We start from the raw sequence: 21980 nt of genomic DNA, 5'->3' as shown, positions 1-21980 counted from the left end.
GGCTAGTTTTTTTGTATTTTTTAGTAGAGACGGGGTTTCACCGTGTTCGCCAGGATGGTCTCGATCTCCTGACCTCGTGATCCGCCCGTCTCGGCCTCCCAAAGTGCTGGGATTACAGGCTTGAGCCACCGCGCCCGGCCCCTAGACTTACACTTATTCTTTTCCTTCCTCTTCCAGGTTTGGTACAGGGAAAGACAGATTACACAGCCGATGTAACCTTCTCCTGACTTGTACTATATCTATGGGACTAGGTTTAGAGGTGTAGTAGAGACTTAAAATCCCTACACCCCCAAGCCAACAAAGGTAGATGGGGAGACAGATAAAATAAAGAGAGCCAGTGTGGCTTGCAGTGAGCCAAGTCTGCTCATACACTGCTCAGGAGGTTAACTCTAGTGCAGTCTTTCTGGAAGGCAATGTGGCGATATACATTATTAGATGATGTACAGGCATGTGTTCCCTTTGGCACAGTAATTTCCCTTTCAACAATATATCTGGAGCAAAAAAATCAGAAATACATCAAAGACTTGTGCACAACAATGGTTATCACAGAAAATTTGTAAAGTGAAAAACTAGAAAGAAAATTATAAAAAAGATTCAAAAAATAACAGCAATGTTACGGTAAAGTACACACACATCAAAATTGATACTGGCCAGGCACGATGGCTCACACCTGTAATCCCAACACTTTGGGAAGCCAAAGAGGAAGGATCATTTGAGCCCAGGAGTTCAAGACCAGCCTAGTAACATACAAGACTCCCATCTCTACTACAAATAAAATTTTTAAAAATTAGCTGGGCGTGGTGGCATGCACCTGTAGTGGCATGCACCTCCACCCAGGAGGTGGAGGCTGCAGTGAGCCATGATCACTTCACTGCACTCCAGCATTAGGTGACAAAGTGAGACCCTATCTCAAAAAAAAAAAAACAAAAAAAAAACTAAAATCAATTACTAGCCCAGAAAGGCTGCGAAATCTACTTACTCAGAGATTTGTGAGAAAAAGGTAGAAAATTACTTTTCTTTAACATCTTAACTAAAGATAGGAAATTCCACTAGTAAAAGTCAAAGATGTGTTAAGGATATAAAAACAAACTCAGCTCTTACTTTTTAATCTTTATATTCATGTAGTCAATGAATATCTGCAGACATTGCACTAAATATAAGGAATTCAGCAATGAATAACAGACTAAAATTCCTGCCCCCACAGGGTTTACATTAGATTATCACACTGTGCCATCCTAAAGAGCAGTATAAGTTAGGTTAGGTATTTTTCTTTTGTCCTTTTTTTTTTTTGAGAAGCACTCTGGCTCTGTTGCCCAGGCTGAGTTCAGTGGCACAATCATAGCTCACTGAAACCTTGATCTCCTGGGCTCAAGTGATGCTCCCACCTCAGCCTCCTGAGTAGCTGGGACCACAGGCATGCACCACCACACCCCTGGTTATTTTTATTATTATTATTTGTAGGGATAAGGTCTCACTATGTTGCCCAGGCTGGTCTCCAACTCTGGGGCTCAAGTAATTCTCCTGCCTCAGCCTCCCAAAGTGCTGGGATTACAGGCATGAACCACTGCATCTAGCCAGCTATTTTCTTTTTTTACTTTTAAGTAAAATTATGCTTGGAAATTTCAAGTATGTCAAAGCACTGTCAGAAAATAAATGGCATCTAGCACTTGAACTAATCTGTAGATGCCCTTAATCAATGTTTATAAGAGTAAGAAACTGGCCAGGCATGGTGGCTCACATCTGTAATCCCAGCACTTTGGGAGGCCAAGGCGGGCGGATCACAAGGCCAGGACATCGAGACCATCCTGGCTAACACAGTGAAACCCTTCTACCAAAAATACAAAAAATTAGCCGGGTGTGGCAGTGGGCGCCTGTAGTCCCAGCTACTCAGGAGGCTGAGGCAGGAGAATGTCGTGAACCCGGGAGGCGGAGCTTGCAGTGAGCCGAGATCATGCCACTGCACTCCAGCCTGGGCGACAGAGCAAGACTCCGTCTCAAAAAAAAAACAGTAAGAAACTATGTGACTCAGGTATTGGGGTAGGAGGAAGACTTCATTTCACTGAATGCTCCTTTGTACCTTTTGAATTTTGGACCATATATCATCCATTTCTATTTCTGATAATTTTGCAAGTTTAATGGACAGACGGACGGACGGACGGACGGATGGATGGAATAAAAAATTTCTTCTCCAAAAAATTCCATCTCAAGAAATGTGGGTAACTAACCTGCATTTTCACACTCAATTCGTCTGGGGGAAGCTATGAAAAGTAAAGTACACTGCTGGTAAACACGCGCTGGAGCTGAAACTAGGCAGAAATTTGATAATTTTTCAGAACTTCCCAATCAAAACCTAAATTTAGTTTAAAATAACTGGCCGAAAGCATCCAACTGAATGAGCTCAGCCCACACAGACAAGCTTCAACAGGCAATGAGTCTGCTTCTCTTTCCGTTTCAACTTCTGGGAAATGTGGCTAAGTATTCACAATCTGATTCCTGCCTCTTTGAAAAGCCTGTCTGAGATAAAATACCATCAGTGTCCAGAGGCTCCTTGTCTACCACGGATCACATACCTGCTAAACACAAATATGCTCCTAACATAACTTAGTGATGGCTCATCCAACAGTTCTGTACTCGCTTCCGCAATTCTATTCTGAACAGATCCAAAAGAAGCCTTTCAAGCTAAATCATTCAAGACTGTTGAGACTTCTCAAAGACATTGCCTACGCCATTTATTTAGCAATGTTTTATTAGATTAGGATAAAAGCCCATTTGAATGTATATAATTTTCATGCTCTTGATGTTATCAGTCATCCACAGGACTGTATGACTATACTGTTATCCCAGAAAGGGACCAAGCTACTCGCTATGAGGAGGAGCCAGGGACTCACCTACCTGATAGGTGAGGTCATTCATCTGGAGAATAGCCATAGCCCACAGACCAGAAACCACAACTATATTAAGAAGAATCCCTTCCTGTGTTTACTTAGGATAATGAAAAAAAAAAAAAAAAAAAACAAGAGGAACCCTTAATATAAGTGGTTCTCTTGACCCTCACCTGTGTCATCAAGGTATGTATCTAGATGACCAGTTCTCTTAATGAGTTGTAAGACGTCACCATCCCTGGAAAGTGTTTGTGATTTAGTAAGTGAGGAGCCCACCAAAGAAACATACCCTCAAAGGTAGATCTGACCAGCCCAGCAATACAAATATGTAATTACCAATATTCCCTAGGAGTTGGATGGATATAATGACATGAGAAAACCACATAAGCCAGACTACTTTTATGGTCTTTGCATGTTGTGTTTACTTCTTTCCCTTTTTATTTTCTTCATATCTCAGTCATGCCAAGGGGCATCTGACCAGCAGATTTACAGGCAAAGCAGTGGACTCATAGGGTACTCAAGGTTACTGGCAAAGGTGACAGAGTGGTATAATGCCAAAGGACAGGTGAAATACAGGGTTGGAATATTTACTCTTCCTCTCTACTCGGAAATGTTTCCTCTCATCATGACATCTTGCTTTTGGTTTGTCTTACAGAAAGGATAAATATCTTAGACTTTAATTGGTATATGTGTATCTCGCTTACCCAGTAAAAGAGCGAGTGCTCAGAGGGCAAGGGCAATGTTTTCTGTGATTAGAGAAGTCAGAGTAGAATTAAGTAGGAATAGTGATACCTAGATTCTAACTCCAGCTCCCCCACTATCTAGCTATAAGACTCCGGGAAAATGGGAGTGAGGAGAGAGATGAGCCATGAATCTAATGGATAATTGGTCTAAATGACTTTCAAAGTCCCTAAAACCCTGAGATTTTTTTTTTTTTTTTTTTTGAGACGGAGTTTCACTCCTGTTGCCCAGGCTGGAGTGCAATGGCGCAATCTCAGCTCACCGCAACCTCCACCTCGCAGGTTCAAGCGATTCTCCTGCCTCAGCCTCCCAAGTAGCTGGGATTACAGGCACGCACCACCACGCCTGGCTAATTTTTTGTATTTTTGGTAAAAACAGGGTTTCACCATGTTAGCCAGGCTGGTCTCGAACTCCTGGCCTCAGGTGATCCACCTGCCTCAGCCTCCCTAAGTGCTGGGATTACAGGCATGAGCCACCACCCCAGGCAAAACCTGAGATTATAAATTCTGTTAAGTCTGTCTTTCCAGACTCTGGAAAAAACAGAACTAGAATAGAACCTCTCTAAGGTCTTTTTCATGCCCAATAAATCAACAAATACTTGTTGGCTGATCATGCTTAATTTATGTACAATTTATGTCGATACTCTTTTACAGTGAGAAAGAATATAAGTTGTTAAAACTGAACTCCTCCCTTGTGCCAAGAAAAGCATCAGAAAAGGATTTTTGCTCTTAACCATAAAATAACCTATATGAGTTGCTGTTTTTGTTTTGCTTTGTTTTCCTGAGACAGGGTTTCACTCTGTCACCTAGGCTGAGATACAATGGTGTGACCATACTTCACTGCAGCCTCAGACTCCCAGGATCAAGGGATCCTCCCACCTCCACCTCCCAAGTAGCTGAGCCTACAGGTGCGCACCACCACACCCAGCTAATTTTTAAATTGTTTGTAGAGATGGGATCTCACTATGTTGCCCAGGCTGATCTTGAACTCCTGGCCTCAAGTGATCCTCCTGCCTCATCCCCATAAAGCACTGGAATTACAGGCATGAGCCACCACATCCAGTCAAGTTTTAAAAACATAAATTAGGCCGGGTGCGGTGGCTCAAGCCTGTAATCCCAGCACTTTGGGAGGCCGAGACGGGCGGATCACGAGGTCAGGAGATCGAGACCATCCTGGCTAACACGGTGAAACCCCATCTCTACTAAAAAATACAAAAAAAACAACTAGCCGGGCGAGGTGGCGGGAGCCTGTAGTCCCAGCTACTCGGGAGGCTGAGGCAGGAGAATGGCGTAAACCCGGGAGGCGGAGCTTGCAGTGAGCTGAGATCCGGCCACTGCACTCCAGCCTGGGCGACAGAGCAAGACTCCGTCTCAAAAAAAAAAAAAAAAACATAAATTAGGTGATATTAGTGTTCTGTTTGATACTCTCTGATGTCACCCCCATGTCATACCCAATTCCATAAAATGGCCACAAGACCCAGATGATCTGGCCCCTCCTACATATCTGGCCTCATCCTTCCCCATCCTTCCACTTGTTCGCTAAGGTACCATGGCATCATGACCTTGTGTCTAACCTTTGGACAAACCAAGCTCACTTCTGCCCCATGGCCTTTGCACGCCATTCCTTCTTTAAGGAACGTTCTGTCTTCCAAATCTTCCCAGGTTGGCTTTTTCTCATCACTCAGGTTTCAGCTCAAATATCATCTTGGAAAGAAAGGTCCTCCCTGATCACTCTATCTGAGGCAGCAGCCCTCCCCAGGCATTCTCTAATCCATTTATTTTCTTCCTGGTATTCATTCCTATATGAAATTTTTAATTTTTTTACATGTCTCTTGTCTGTCTCCTTCTACTAGAAAGCTCCAGAAAGGCAGATGCTTTTTGTCTCCCTTGTTCATTGGTACACTCCAGACCCTAGAATGGAACCTGACAAAAAATTTGCATTCAATAAATGTGTTGAATGAATAAATGATTAAGGGAAAGGTTCCATCTCTATGCAGATGTCTTAGATGTTGTTTTGCAGTTACAGTGGCTCTGGTGAGTAGAAAGCATTTCTTTTTCTTTTCAAAGCATCCATTTTGTTCTCTTTTATGCAATGAACTAGAAAACATTAGCCAGATTGAAACCTGAAAAATGAAAACAGCACTTCTGGCACAGAATAACTAGTCTGGGCACCTCTGGCTTGAGCGAGATCTATGACTTTCTAGGGAGCTGGCACCAAAGTCAAAATGTTAAAATAAACATCTTTGATGTTGAAAGCGGAATACTGGTGTTTTGACTCTGGAGAGACTAGTCTCAATCAGTCTTAGCTCTTTACAAAATTTCAAAAATGTTTAGTAACCCCATCACCACTGTATCAAACTGAACATAGTCATCTTTCAATAGTCACTTCTAGATTGTCTAGGGATGGGGCTATCTTCCTCAAATGCACCTAATGTAAATTTTGCTTTCAATTTCTTTTTGACATAATTCTCTCCTATTTACCAATGAATCTTGTTTTCAGTTTTCTAATAGGTGAAAGCATCATCTCATGTGCTTCATTAAACTCTTCTTTAGAGGTGAAAATAATGCTTTTAGCCCAGTTTGACTTGTTTTCCTCATGGAAATGAGTTTGCACTGAACCACACAGATGTGTCCTGGCTAGTCAATATTTGAAACGGGGTCATAGGGCAAAATGTCTTCTCTGTGTAATATTTAAAGTTAAGAATTCTGACCTTGGCCTTCTAAGGCCTTTGCCTGTGCACGCAAGGACAAATGTGTCCTTAAGCTTGCAGGAACATTTCTTAAACTTTTCACTTAAACCGAATTTAAGTGAACCTCTAGAGAAAAGACTACACTCAACTCTGTTCCCTCATCAACATAACAAAAATTAGTTACACAAAACACACTGAAAATTCAAGGCAGCCCAAAGCAAAAGCCAGTGTTAGTCACAGTTTTCATTAGCTAAGTCTCGCTGCTGCTTAAAAAAAAAAAGGTTAATGAAAATTTGTTTTAAAATGCCGATTTCATGAGATTAGCCAGCCTGTACCCCGTATGAATTAAACCCGACTATCTCAAAGTGGCACCTGAAATAGTAGCAAACTTTTTTTACCATGAAAGTGTATCGTCAGGATGGCATCTACCTACACAAAACTAACGGCATATGCATTCATGAACTGTGACCAAGGGGTGAAAAGCAAAAAAAGGAGGACTATTATTATGTCCACAATATTATCATGTTACTACAACACCTGATAACAATGATGATGATGATGTAACATTTATGTCATACTATTAGGGCACCACGCTGCTCTAAGAGCTTTGCATACACTATCTTCTTTAATCTTCATAACACCTAAAACTTGCGAGGTAAGTACTATTGTCATCCCATTTTACAGATGAGGAAACCCAAGCACACAGAAGTTAAATAACTTCTCACAGCCTAAGAATACCCAACTATTAAGCAGCAAAAGATTCAAACTCAGATTGCTTTATCCAAAGCTGGAACTCTTAGCACGAACCAGTAACAGGCAAGTGATATACAATTGTTGAAACACAGTTTAAACGTATTTGACCAAAGGCTTTTATAGTCACGCATACTTTAAAAAATGCATACAGGCCAAGCATTTGGGTTACAGACTCATGCCTGTAAACCCAGCACTTTGGGAGGCTGAAGCAGGAGGATCGCTTGAGTCCAGAAGTTCAAGACCAGCCTGGGCAACATAATGAGACCTCATCTCTACAAAAAAAATTTAAAAATTAACCGGGTGTGGTGGTGTAAGCCTGTAGTCCCAGCTACTTAGGAAGCTGAGGCAGGAGGATCTCTTGAACCTGGGAGTTTGAGGTTACAGTGAACTCTGACAGTGTAGTGTCACTGCACTCTAGCCTGGGTGACAGAGTAAGACCCTTCCCCAATATTTTTAAAAAGGAAAAAAAATGCATACAAAATCTATCTACTCTTTGGTCCCAATCGTCCAACTAGTGAAGGTATAATTAGGCACAGGCAACAGACTACCAGTAATTTGAGAGCAGAAAACATTCTTTTTAAAAATATCTATAATACTTTATAGTTTCCTACCAAAAAAAACAGAGCCAGAGAACCTCAAGCTAAGTAAGGCTCTTCCAAAAAAAGGAAATCAAAGCAGGTAGGACAAAGACAGCCAGGGTGAGCTACTAACCAAAGTATGTCACAGCTGAACATTCTCTCCTGGTAACTGTTCTGCAGTGCCGCTCTAAGCACTGCAGTGCTGCCAATATGAAGTCTGAGCTCATGAATGCCGTGCTGCAAAAGTAACCAACAAGCAAATAGGAAAAGCTTCACTTTTCTCTACTGATTTTATTCATCCCAGGATCCCACTCTAGAAGGTTTGAGAATTAACAGAATTTGGGAAAGGGCCAGCTTAACCACGTAGCACTGGATGGAGTGCAGTATCCTACTCAATAAATGAGGTTTACTTTAGTCTCTTAGTCCTTGGAATGGGTCATGTGTGTTTAAAAAAAAAAAAAAAAGGGAGGGGGATCATAACTATTTCTGATGTTCAGAAAATACCTATTACCTAACCTCCTTCAGCCAACACAAGTATCATCTGAATTACCTGTCTGACTGTTACATATGGTTATAAGAAAACCCAGACCATTTCCCACAAGGGGAAAAAAAAAATCACACACCTCTAAAAGACAAAACAACAAATGATACATTCTGGAAACAGATGGGGGAAAAAAAAATAACTCTGTATTTCCAAAGGACCCCTCTGCAGAAGTAAGATAAAGGCTGCAGTGCATGGGGAGAAAAAAAACCAACCTGAGTTAACTGAAGCAGCAGCTTCGGCAACTTCTATGCACCTTCCCCACGGTTATATAACCAAACCATAACCTTAATAGGCCATCATACTGTATGTCAACAGCTGTTAGGCACATCTAAGCATTTGAGAACCCCTTCCAAAGTGGATTCAGAGAAGCATGGAGCAGGCCAAACTATGCTCCTGGTTCACCCAGAACACATGACAACTCCTTGTGAATTAAGCTTCACTCATGTAGTCAAAGTAATTTAAGCAGCAAAAGATATAGCACTTGTAACTGTAACTAGGAAATTGCACACTGCTACAGAAACACAAATGAATGCTGGTGTGGCTCCTTCACACATGCAACTCATTGTCCAAGCCATTTCAGTCTCATTCAAGACTTTGAATATTTCCATACATAGGAATTGCATAACTGCATACCACAAATGATCAAAGATAAAAACCAACATAAACAGTGACACCCTTTTGTAAACAAGCCAATGTTTAAAATGTTGCAGTCCTAAAGGATACCAAGGTCTCAGAGAAAAACTATGAAAAACAGACGCACGCACACATACACACACATGAAAATTAGAAAGCGGGCAGACCAGCCATAATTAGGCACTGGCTTTGCTGACTACTGAAGATAGAAATGTCTCTTTTATATTAAAGCCAAGAATCAACTGTTTGCAATTACATTTACAAAAACATTCAACCCTGTCTGTAACAGATTTTATCAATATTTTGGTGTATCCAAGGGCTGGAAGATTCAAAATTCTTTAAATCGTGAAACCATAAACCAAGCAACCAATTAAGTTCATGGAGACTATCCCCCAGAGGTCAGAGCAAAATAACCACAGGAGCACAAAGTGATTACACAGAAAATAGGCAGAAAAAAAGGAAACAGCAAAACAAGGAACAAGGCATATTGTTTGTAAATATAAGTTTGCCTTGGCTAATAGTAAACTAGACTGGAAACACGGTGAGGGGCCAGGATGGCAAGTGAGGAGCACGCCAAAGTCTTGGCTCAATCGACTTCCCCTGACTTCCCCTCAGGGTCTGAGGGAGCCCTGGACTTTGGTATCTCATTCAGCTCTGACCTGCAGACTTGAGGCCCTGTGATAAAAACGGACAAAAAGGCTGAAGAGGGCCCTCCAGAGGAAGTGAAACTGACCAATCAATTCGCCACAGCCACCCACCCTGACACCCTGGTAAGAAGGGCCCCTTGCAGCCTCAGGCAGAAAGATGGTGGGGAAGGAACTTCAGGTTGCAAGTGATCAGAAGAGAAGGCCTAGATAAGTCACTGGCTTCAGAAAACAAGCCACTGCCATAAAAGCAAAAACAAGGTAGGTCATGACAACCAGAGGCTAGGCTGAGGAGGTGAGGAGAATTGATGTGGCTTTGGTAGGAGGCGGCAGCAGCTGTAAGGGTTCTTCATTCCTCAGGTTGAGGAAAAACACAAGCTGCAGTTTTAAACATAATGAATGACTACATTAAAAGTATTCATTCAAGTAAGATATTGAGCAAAGAAAATTTTAGAGTAAAAATGGGCTTTGCGGGTTCCACCAAAACCAAAATGTCTTAGATTCCAATCCTCCCAACGAAGGCTACATGAAAGTGCTACCATATTTCCTCAAAGAAAGAATTTTACATGCATACATATATAGCTTCCTAATTGACCTTGGCCAATTTCACTCCCATAGCGCCTCAAATCCCTTTGAGAACTAAGGGCTCGATGCGGGTAATCTCCCGGTGTCTGGGTTCACAAGCCTCCCCCCGACCAGTGAAAGCCCACCCTGGGTTCTACAAAGCCCACAATTCCCGACCCTCTAACAACTAAAAATAACCAGCAATCAGCTCTCCCAAACTGTTTAACCCCTGATTACCTAGTGCCATCATAAACCTGGGACACCCCCACCCCCACCTCACTCCCCCATTCCCTGGGCCCCTTCCTGTGGACAAGCAAAGCAATTTCCCCCTTATTTCCCCATTTGCCTCCTCCACTAATCGTGTGTCTCCTCGGGATTCCCTTCGCACCATCTATCAGTCTTAGATGTTCAAAAGCGGATTCCTATCTCTGTCTTAAGGCACCAGGATCCTGGGACCTCCCAGCGCCCTGCAGGCGTGCACATCCCCAGTCCGTGCCCCAGCCGTCCTGGATCCCCTTACAAGCCCGGGTCTGCCACTTCACCCTTGTTTTCCCCCATCCTCCGGGTCCACATTTCAAATGCCCCTGCCCTCACTCCCTTATGATTTCCTAACTGCTGCTTCCAGAGTCTTCTGGGTTTACAGTCTCCCGGCCCTCGGGAAGTTCCGACCCCTTCTTTCCAATCATCCCCTTTACCCCCTGCCCTTAGCCCCAAGGACCCCTCCCCGCGCCCGGCTCCTGGGCTCCCAGGGTCGGTGCTCTGTGCCCCCGGCCCCCTGCATGGAGTTCCGCCGCCTTGAGTCCCAGGTGTCCCTAGCTCCCCGCCCGCCCCGCGGCGGCCGGCCCCCTCCCGCCTCCCGGCCCCCAACGCTCCCACCACGCGCCGCGCTCGCGGCCCCGACCCCCAGCTGGGGGCGCGGACCTCTCCCGGTCCCGCCACGCTCCGAGGGCCGCCCGGCCCCTGCGCCGGTACCTTGGCCTTGGTGACGAGGTGCGTGGCCCGCTTGACCACCGCGAAGTTGCCCTTGCCGATGGTGCGGTCGATCTCGTAGTAGCCGATGCGGGCAGGCATGGGTCCGCGGGAGGCCGGGGCTGGGGGACGCGGCGGGCCGGCCGCTGGGGACACGGCAGCGGGGGCGGCTGGGGACCCCGGCGCGGGCGGAGGCAGCAGGCGGCCAGCGGGCCCGGCTCCCCCCGTCCCGGCCCCGGCAGCCCCGCCAGCTCCGCTCGCCGCCGCCGCCGCCATCTTGTTGTGCAGTGAAACCTCCGGGGCCGCGGGGAGCCGGCTCGGGGGAGGGGGCAAGGGGGGGCGGGAAAGGGGGGGGCCGCGGACGTCACTCGGGGAGGCGGGGCGCCTTCGCCGCCCGGCGCCCGGCGCCATGGCAACCACGGGTCACGTGCCGACGCGCGTCACTGCCCGGAGCCATGGCAACCGTGACCTCACCGGCGGGCTCGACCTTCCCGCGTGGGCCCCGGTTCCTGAGGCGCTGGCTCCCGGGTGCCCCCCTCCGGGAGCTGACGGTGGGAACCTCCAGTGAGCCCCCAACCTGGAAGCCTCCGCCGCCTTTCCCGAGTCGGGGGCGCAGGATGCCCGACCCAAAGCCAACCCCCCACCCCCGCTCGAATCGCCAATGTGACCTCTACTGTGACCTCTGTCCCAGTTCAACGATCACCCAACCTCCCTTAACAAAAAAAAAGTGTTTCCTCATCACCAAAAATACCAGCGTTGTCCCACTTTAGCCCTTGAGGCCACAAAGGCAGGAATAGCTACACTCTTTAGGCAACTGTCACCAAGTTGGTAACAACGCAGGGGAATTCTTCGGTAAAATTCCTTCCTCTTACAAAATCCAGCTCACCCTGCACAGTCAACCTAATTGTCACCGAATATAGGAGAATGGGGAAACTAGGATTTGCGTGTTCAAGGGCGGACAAGCCAGTCCAAACAGGCATTCCAGTCATTGGGTGGGTGACAGCCAAAGAAGGTACGTCATTTTCCTTCCTACCACCCCCATCTCTGAACAATTCTACAGGGATGTCTGTGAGAGTGCCTACATACTATTTCTGTTGCTTGTATAACCCTGATGAAGCAGTGGTGCACATTGTCCAATGAACCACGTCCTGTTTAAAGAACAGTCGGTTAAGCAAAATAAATAAGTAAATAATAAAAATTCCATCCTTCCTAGTGACTCTCCGAAGACATTAAGGGTCATCAAGTTGATAACTCCAGCAGTTTCATATCTCTTTTTCTTCCCTTGTCTATTACCTGGCAGCCTTCATAGCTCCCAGGCTTCCTCCTTCTCCCTCCCCTTCCCTTTATTAAATAGATTAACTTAGCTGCTTTAGGTGAGGGTAGCAGGTAGGAAATCAGACTGTCAACAAAATAGTCTTTGGCGGGTTGGATGGAAAGAAGGGAAGCTTGTGAATATTCCAATGTTAAAATGTATTCCTTCGCACTAGTCCTGATCCATCTATATCTATGTCTCTCTCAATGGTAGAACTGTATTGTCAGGTCACTGCATGCACAGTATTAAAAACTGACACCCAGGGCACTGTAAATGTGTGGAAGGAGAACTCATGTTTACTCGCTGACCAAAGAGCACTTCCTGGTGCTCCAATTCCCTATCCAACCATGAGTAATGGCTGGGACTTAAGATGGGACAGAGGGGTCATCCCACAATGGTCTTGGATCAATTCCCTGGTAGCTGTTCCAAATTGCCAACACAATTAACACTAATCGGCTCCCTTATTAGCAAATAAGGATAAGAATGAAGTGGGCCTTGGCTTCTTGCATTGGTTAAGCCCTTTCACCAATTGAGCTCATTCCATCCTGGATAAATGATGGGTTGTGGCCTGTCTCTCCTATCACTTCATGGCTCTCACCCACCTCTAGCAGGGACTATAATGTTGGTGCTGGGCTGCACGGCTGCAGTTTTTGGTTTTTCTGTTTGTTTATTTTTTGTTTTTGAGACAGAGTCTTGCTCTGTCGCCCAGGCTGGAGTGCAGTGGTGCGATCTCAGCTCACCACAACCTGTGCCTCCCAGGTTCAAGCCATTCTCCTGCCTCAGCCTCCTGAGTAACTGACACTGCAGGCGCACACCACCACGCCCGGCTAATTTTTGTATTTTCAGTAGAGACGGGGTTTCACTATGTTGGCCAGTCTGGTCTCGAGCTGCTGACCAGTTCAAGACTGATCTACCTGATCCACTCGCCTCGGCCTCCCAAAGTGCTGGGATTACAGGTGTGAGCCACCATGCCCGGCTACAGCTGCAGTTTTACCATCTCCCTGGGCGTCTCAACAGAAACCTTAGCTGGCTGGTAAAGCAAAGAAAAAATCTTTCACTATGGAAGCTGCAGGAGCAGCACTGAAACCATGCTTACTGGTGACTATGATCACAGAGTGTCCTTCACTAATGGAGATAATTCGAACATCAAATATCACAACTTTTGCTGCTCTCTCAAGAGTATCAAAAATAAAAACAACTCTGAGGAGGACCTAGAAAATAGAGCATTGTTCTAATTTCCAAAGAGAAGCAGCAGATGACTCTTAATAATGACCAGAACATATGCTGTGTGCTGTGTGTTATGTCACTTATGCTCCTTTCCTGTATAGATTGAGGTCACTAGATGGTGCTTCTGATTGAGACTTTGGTAGAGACTTGCTGGAGATCTTGAAGAGTAGTCCTCTTTGGCACAAAGAATACAGAAAATTAGAGAAGGGGGTGATCAAAGGAGATCATCAGGCAAAAAGGAAAATAGTTTAGATGTTTACGTTTAATAAGGATTTATTGAGTACCAAGAACTGCGTTCGGTTCTGAGGTAAATGATTATAACAATCTGCCACACATTATGCTAAACATTGTACCTAAGTGAACTCACCTAATCTTCACAACAACTTAATTAGATGGTTTGTATTATGTCTCTATTTTGCAGATAAGGAAAATGAGGCACATAGGGATTAAGGGAATTGGCCAAAGTCATAGAGCTAGAAAGTGATAGAACTGGGATTAAAACCCAGGCAACCTACCTCTGGAACCTAGGGTCTTCCCCATTGTATTATAATCCCTGTCAAGGTAGGAGCCAGTAGGAAAAGTGGTCTCTCCATTAAGTCCAGGGTGACTGAGCTCAGTTTAGACCCAGGGAAGAAGAGTATTTTGAGAGGTCTTGAAAGCAGGACAGAGCAGGCAGCAGAAGCATATGAATAAAGACAACAAGATAGTAAGACTGAATGAAGTGCCTGCGATGGCTTCACTTGTAAATAGCACCAAGAAGAGAATCATGGCTTATTGTGTAGAAGTGTTTCTGGCCCTTAAGAATACAGGCCTGAGGCCGGGCACGGTGACTCACGCCTGTAATCCCAGCACCTTGGGAGGCTGAGGCGGGCGGATCACAAGATCAAGAGAACGAGACCATCCTGGCCAACATAGTGAAACCCCATCTCTACTAAAAATACAAAAAAAAAAAAAAATTAGCTGGGCTTGGTGGCGCATGCCTATAATCCCAGCTACTCGAGAGGCTGAGGCAGAAGAATTGCTTGAACCCAGGAGGCAGAGGTTGCAGTGAGTCGAGATCGTGCCACTGCACTCCAGCCTGGCAACAGAGCGAGACTCTGTCTCAAAAAAAAAAAAAAAAAGAAAGATAAAAAAAGAATACAGGCCTGGCCAGGCACAGGGGCTCACATCTGTAATCCCAGGACTTTAGGAGGATGAGGTGAGCGGATCACTTGAGGCCAGGAGTTTGTGACCACCCTGGCCAACATGGCAAAACCCCGTATCTACTAAAAATCTTTTAAAAATCGCCAGACTTGGCGGTGTATGCCTGTAATCCCAGCTACTTGGGAGGCTGAGGCACAAGAATTGCTTGAACCCGGGAGGCAAAGGTTACAGTGAGCCGAGATCGTGCCATTGCACTCCAGCCTGGGCAACACAGTGAAAACTCCTCTCACAAAAAACAAAATACAGGCCTGTAAGTGTTGTGTTCCTGTCCTGAAGAAGACTCAGAGGAGTGGCTTGGGGGTGGAATTCTCAGAGCCCCTGTAGTGCAAGACAAAGGCAGAGAGCTTCTGAAAAAGCAAAAAATAGATTCAAAGAGGAAAAGAAGACATTTTCCTATGTAATGTCATTGTGTCCTGTTTCCAGAATTTGAAAAGGGCAGACCAAGTTATTCTGGATGACAGTGACAGGAACCTGGAAACTTTTAGAAGTGATACAGAATGTCTGAGGACCTAAGGTCTGACCTGAGAGTGATACAAACAGTGAGATACAAAGAACACCTAGGCTGCCTGCAGAGCAGTTTACCTGCAACCTGAAAGAAAATTGCAGCCTCACAATGTTGCTCCTTAGACTCTGGGAGCCATGAGGACTTGAAGAAAGCCAGGCTTTGTACTTTTTATTGATCTAACTCATTACTACCCGAAAAAAAAAAAAAAAAAAGCTGAATTTATACAGGTATTGTTGACACAGAAACATCATTCAGAAATTCTGTATGCCCAAAGATAGCATCGCAGTATATTTACATGCTACGAATTCCCCAAACGAGGAAATTACTCACTGGTTATAAATTCTGCCATCACATAGGAATCAAGGCACCGTTGGACACACATTGAACACTCCAAATGCCCTGGTTCTCTGGGTGAGCTGAATGCACACATTCTCTCTGTTAAGACTGTGTTCTGGATGGACGTGGTGGCTCATGCCTGTAATCCTAGCACCTTGGGAGGCTGAGGTGGGTAGATCATTTGAGGTCAGGAGTTCGAGACCAGCCTGGCCAATACGGTGAAACCCTGCCTCTACTAAAAATATAAAAATTAGCCAGGCATGGTGGCGGGCACCTGTAGTCCCAGTTACTCAGGAGGCTGAGGCAGGAGAATGGCTTAAACCCCGGAGGCAGAGGTTGCAATGAGCCGAGATCGTGCCACTGCACTCCAGCATGGGTGACCGAGCAAGACTCTGTCACAAATAATAATAATAATAAAAGACTGCGTTCTGCATCACCACCTCAGCTGTGTGGCTTTTGCCTTTTTTCCTCCTCTATCCCAGATCCACCTGGTCACATCCCAATTTCCCCAGGGCATCCCAAGCAAGTCTGAGCAGCCAAGGGTAACTACTCAGTCTCCTGCTAGAAAATATCTCAGGGAGGTGGTATAAGAGAAGCTAACTAAGCTTTCAGTCAACAACTTTCTGTTCAGTCTGCCCACATTGTTCTTTTTAATGTAACCATTCAAGCTGTGACACAAAACATAAAAATTGCCCTTATTACTTTGCATGTGTTCTAGGATATGGTCGAAACATTTTTAGATTATTATTAATTACCCTTTGAATAATCCAAAACATCTGCAGGCTGGAGTGCAGTGGCGCTGTCATAGGTCACTGCAGCCTCAACTTCTTGGGCTCAAGTGATCCTCCTGCCTCAGTCTCCCAAGTAGCTGGGACTACATGTGTACACCACCATGCCTGGCTAATCTTTTAATTTTTTTGTACAGACAGGATCTTGCCATGTTGCCCAGGCCAGTCTCAAATTATTGGTCTCAAACAATCCTCCTGCCTCAGCTTCACAAAGTGTTGTGATTACAGGTGTGAGCCACTGAACTGACCAAGTATAATTTCTGAAAGGTCTTCTTCAACCTTAGATGTGACTGTATTATCACTTGGGATCAATGTCTTCCCTTAGGCAAATATACCTTTGGTTTTATATTAAAAAAAAAAAAAACCAATGGCAAAATACCTTTAGTAAAGAAAAAAAAATCATGTAGGACAACTTTTTTTTTTTTCTTTTTGAGATGGAGTCACGCTCTGTCACCCAGGCTGGAGTACAGTGGTACGTTCTTGGTTCACTGCAACCTCCGCCTCCTGGGTTCAAGCAATTCTCCTGCCTCAGCCTCCCAAGTAGCTGGGATTACAGACGCCCATCACCACGCCCGGCAGATTTTTGTATTTTTAGTAGAGACAGAGTTTCACTATGTTGGCCAGGCTGGTCTGGAACTCCTGACCTCAGGTGATCCACCCACCTAGGCCTCCTAAAGAGCTGGGATTACAGGTGTGAGCCACCACACCAGGCCAGGACAACATTTTTAATAAAAGTGTCCTCCCTTAAGGTGGAGGATCCCTTGTTACCCTGTAATCAACTCTCTAATATTTATACTACTAATTTTTGTCTTATAATTTACTTCTTTCTCCTAAATAAAAAGTATGATACTCAACAAATAATGATTAAGATATTGGTGTATTTGGATCCTTTTCTTTCCCTTGAATATCAAGGTGTACCTAAGATTCCAGAAAGTTACCATGTTTCACAGAAAATGAAGGCATTCTTCAAAGGCCTACCTAGGGTGAAAGTTTTCCTTATTTCCCTAGCTCTACACTTACAAAACTGCATTTTTCTTCTTTTCCCTTCATCTTCACATCTCTTCTCACCGAAGAGCCATCTCTTCTGCAGCACCTGCCTTAGGAGCTGCCTCTCAGTTTTCAAAGCTCACCATCACACAGCCTTGTGTGTTTTAGGTGGCAGGACAGATGCTCTGCTTTTAAAGCAGCTTCCTTGCATTAAGGGTTAGTTTTGAGCCAGGCACAGTGGCTCACTCCTGTAATCCCAACACTCTGTGAGACCAAGGTGAGAGAACAGCATGAGCCCAGGAGTTCAAGACCAGCCTAGGCAGCATAGCGAAACCCCATCTCTACAAAAAAATTTAAAAATTAGCCAGGAGGGGCCAGGCACGGTGGCTCACACCTGTAATCCCAGCACTTTGGGAGGCCGAGGCGGGTGGATCACGAGGTCAGGAGATCGAGACCATTCTGGCTAACACGGTGAAACCCCATCTCTACTAAAAATACAAAAAATTAGCCGGGCCTGGTGGCAGGCACCTGTAGTCCCAGCTACTTGGGAGGCTGAGGCAGGAGAATGGCGTGAACCCGGGAGGCGGAGCTTGCAGTGAGCAGAGATCACGCCACTGCACTCCAGCCTGGGTGACAGAGCGAGACTCGTCTCAAAAAAAAAAAAAAAAAATTACCCAGGAGGCTGGGCAGGGTGGCTCATGCCTGTAATCCCAGCACTTTGGGAGCCCGCAGCAGGCAGATCGTGAGGTCAGAAGATCAAGACCATCCTGGCTAACACGGTGAAACCCTATCCCTATTAAAAATACAAAAAATTAGCTGGGCATAGTGCCACACACCTGTAATCCCAGGTACTCGGGAGGCTGAGGCAGGAGAATCGCTTGAACCCAGGAGGTGGAAGTTGCAGTGAGCTGAGATTGCGCCACTGCACTCCAGCCTGGGCGACAGAATGAGACTCCGTCTCAAAAAAAAAGAAAAAAAAAAAAATTAGCCAGGCATGGTGGTGCATGCCTGTGGCCCAGCTACTTGGGAGGCTGACGTGAGAGAATTACTTGAGTCCAGGAGGTCAAAGCTGCTGTGAGCCATCCACTACTGCACTCCAGCCTGGGCCACAAAGTGAAACTCTGTCGCAAAAAAAAAAAAAAAAAAAAAAAAGTGGGTTTTGCTTAAGTTTTCTACCAGCCTTTTCAGCTATTGGCTAAGAACAATTTATACTATTGGGATTGGTTTCTGTAGGTAGCTGACCTACCTTTGTTTGCTTCATTCCTGCCACAATTTTTCTCAAACTAGAAAATCCAATGTTCTGTTTCTTGAGGACAGATTCCGATCCCTTGGCTGCAGAGACACCTTCTGGTTGAAGTCCTAAACTACATAATGCATAACGAATGCACCCTTTTCTGCTAAGGCTTTCTAGTCCTTTCTACTTAAACTGTAGGCCATTGAAAACCACCAACCCGTATAGGAGCCAGAAAGCTGGCTCCAGGAAGCTAGATTTCTTTATGGCCGAAAACAAAGTACAGTGGGGGCCGGGCACAATGGCTCACGCCTGTAAACCCAGCACTTTGGGAAACCGAGGCGGGTGGATCACGAGGTCAGGAGTTCGAGATCAGCCTGACGAATATGGTGAAACCCCATCTGTACTAAAAATATAAAAATTAGCCAGGTGTGGTGGCGGGCGCCTGTAATCCCAGCTACTCAGGAGGCTGAGGCAGAAGAATAGCTTGACCCCCGGAAGGCGGAGGCTGCAGTGAGCCGAGATGGCGCCACTGCACTCCGGCCTGGGTGACAGAGTGAGACTCCGCCTCACAAAAAAAAAAAGAAAAGAAAGAAAGTACAGTGGGGTAGGCTTACAATTGTGTTTTAGGCTTAAGTAACAGTCCATGCGCTCTGTGTGTGTGTGTGTGTGTGTGTGTGCGCGCGTGCGCGCACAAGCGTGTGTTTTGAGACAGAATCTGGCTCTGTCACCCAGGCTGGAGTGCAGTGACGTGATCTCAGCTCACTTCCACCTCCACCTCCACCTCCGGAGTTCAAGTGATTCTCCTGCCTCAGCCTCCTGAGTAGCTGGGATCATAGGCCTGCGCCACCACACCCAGCTAATTTTTGTATTTTTAGTAAAGACAGGTGTGATTTTCACTATGTTAGCCAGGCTGGTCTCAAACTCCTGACCCCAAATGATCCACCCACCTTGGCCTCCCAAAGTGCTAGGATTACAGGCATGAGCCACCACCCCTGCCTTTTTTTTTTTTTTTTTTTTTTTGAGATGGAGTCTTGCCCTGTTGCCCAGGCTAGAGTGTATTAGCGCAGTCATAGCTCCCTGAAGCCTCCAACTCCTGAACTCAAGCTATCTTCCCACCTCAGCCTCCTGAGTAGCTGGGACTATAGGCATACACCACCACACTTGTCTTAAAAAATTTTTTTTTGACCAGGCATGGTGGCTCACGCCTGTAATCCCAGTACTTTGGGAGGCCGAGGCGGGTGGATCACCTGAGGTCAGGAGTTCAAGACCAGCCTGGCAAACATGGTGAAACCCCCGTCTCTACTAAAAATACAAAAAATTAGCCAGGCGTGATGGTACATGCCTGTAATTCCAGCTACTCAAGAGGCTGAGGCAGGAGAATTGCTTGAACCGGGGAGGTGGAGGTTGCAGTGAGCTGAGATTGTGCCATTGCACTCCAACCTGGGCAATAAGAGTGAAACTTCACTTTAAAAAAAAAAATTAAGGATGAAGTTATTTCCATTTATTTTTATTTAAAAAATAATTTCATTCACTTGGCACATTTAAGAGCCAGGTCTGTTATCTTCTCTGGAAAATCACTCCTACCTAATGAGGTTGTTAGGAGAATGAACTCATAAATACGTAAAGGGACCTAGAGCCTGGTACATCCTCCCTCTAAATTCCAAAAGCAGGTAAACAATAACATACTGGTTTCCAAATCACTTTCAAAAGATTAGGAATGATTGAGAATAGAATTAGGGCTGTGGAAATGGATTAACTTCAGAGTTAAAAGAAAGTTATGGTTTTAAATGTTTTGATTTGGTTTACTAAACATGCATAGTTCAATCTGTGGAATGTGGATATATTTGTGTTTGTGATGCAACTCTGCGTGTCCAGAAAACATTCTTACTCTCAAACTTCATAAAGTAGTTATTATCCCCACTTTATAGATGGTCAACTTACTTTATCTATCTGATGATTGGCTCCTATAGTCAGTAAGCGGTGAAGCTGAGACGTAATTCCAAGGCTGCCGATCTCCAAAGCCAGTTGTCTTTCCAAACGTTAGAGTATAGTAGTGTCTGTGGTCTGTTAAAAAAAAATTATGACAGTGCCTTTTTAAAATAAAATTTAAAGCATGTATATGAAAAATACTAAAACACTTACATAATGGCTAGGTAACAATCTGCTTAACAACTTGTGTGCACTCCCAAACTTTCCGCAGAATGCAAGTGCTTTGTGAGAAGTCTATAGGAACTCTGTGGGAAAGAAAGATCCAATCCCAGTGGCATTTTTTCCCCTAAAATTTATGTAATATATGTAAAAAACAACAAATTGTATGTATACCGTGTGTATGTGTTGTGCAATAATCTGTTTTTAAGCAGTAAAACACTCGGCCGGGTTTGGTGGCTCACACCTGTAACCCCAGCACTTTGGGAGGTCAAGACGGGTGGATCACCTGAGGTCAGGAGTTCAAGACCAGCCTGGTCAACATGGTGAAACCCCACCTCTACTAAAAATACAAAAATTAGCCAGGGATGGTGGTGGGCACCTGTAATCCCAGCTACTCGGAAGGCTGAGGCAAGAGAATCGCTTGAACCTGGGAGGCAGAGGTTTCAGTAAGCCAAGATCGTGCCATTGCACTCCAGCCTGAGCGACAAGAGTGAAACTCTGCTTCAAAAAAAAAAAAAAAAAAGAAATGAAACACTCATATATGACTTTTAATTGTTTTCCCAAATGAAACTAAAATGTTCTAATTTATTTATTTATTTATTATTTTATTTATGTTTTGAGACAGTATCACTCTATCATCCAGTTTGGAGTACAGTGGCACAATCTCGGCTCACTGCAACTTCCGCCTCCAAGTTCAAGTGATTCTAGTGTCTCAGCCTCCCAAGTAGCTGGGATTACAAGCATGTGCCACCATGCCTGGCTAATTGTTTTGTAGTATTTTTAGCAGAGGTGGGGTTTTGCCATGTTGGCCAGGCTGGTCTCAAACTCCAGAACTCAGATGATCCGCCCACCTTGGCCTCCCAAAGTGCTGGGATTACAGGCCTGAGCCACCACACCTGGCCCCATTTAGTTAAATTATAAGTTAAAAATAAGGGCAGGAGCCCGGAGAGTAGTGCACAACTATAGTCCCAGCTACTTGGGAGGCTGACACAGGAGGATTGCTTGCTCAGGAGTTCAGGGCTGTAGTACACTATGATCGCACCCTCTGAACAGCCACTGTACTGCACTCTAGCCTGGATAATGGAGCGAAACACCATCTCTCTCTCTCTTTTTTTTTTTTTTTTTTGAGATGGAATCTTGCTCTGCCATGCAGGCTGGAGTGCAGTGGCGCAATCTGGGCTCACTGCAACCTTCGACTCCTGGGTTCAAGTGATTCTTCCACTTCAGCCTCCTGAGTAGCTGA

At 45.2% G+C, this 21980-nt stretch overlaps 1 protein-coding gene across 7 annotated transcripts in view; it reads right to left on the bottom strand.

The window, feature by feature from the left end:
* The window catches only part of SIK3 (SIK family kinase 3), a 271702-nt gene extending 260412 nt beyond the window's left edge, over window positions 1–11290 (bottom strand). For 6 of the 7 annotated variants that reach the window (XR_004177270.1, XM_009187338.4, XM_009187340.4 and 3 more), the window contains exon 1: window positions 11001–11290. Coding sequence is in view for 6 of the 7 variants with exons in the window: in XM_009187338.4 (XP_009185602.1) it covers window positions 11001–11273 (273 nt within the window). In the remaining variant the exon portion in view is untranslated. 7 annotated transcript variants of the gene reach the window in all.
* Between the last annotated feature and the right edge of the window lie 10690 nt (window positions 11291–21980).

The sequence above is a fragment of the Papio anubis genome, chromosome 12 (genome assembly GCF_008728515.1).
Source record: "Papio anubis isolate 15944 chromosome 12, Panubis1.0, whole genome shotgun sequence".
Lineage (NCBI taxonomy): Eukaryota > Metazoa > Chordata > Mammalia > Primates > Cercopithecidae > Papio > Papio anubis.
The sequence above is the reverse complement of the archived record's forward strand: the minus strand, read 5'-3'. Positions and strand labels throughout refer to the sequence as shown.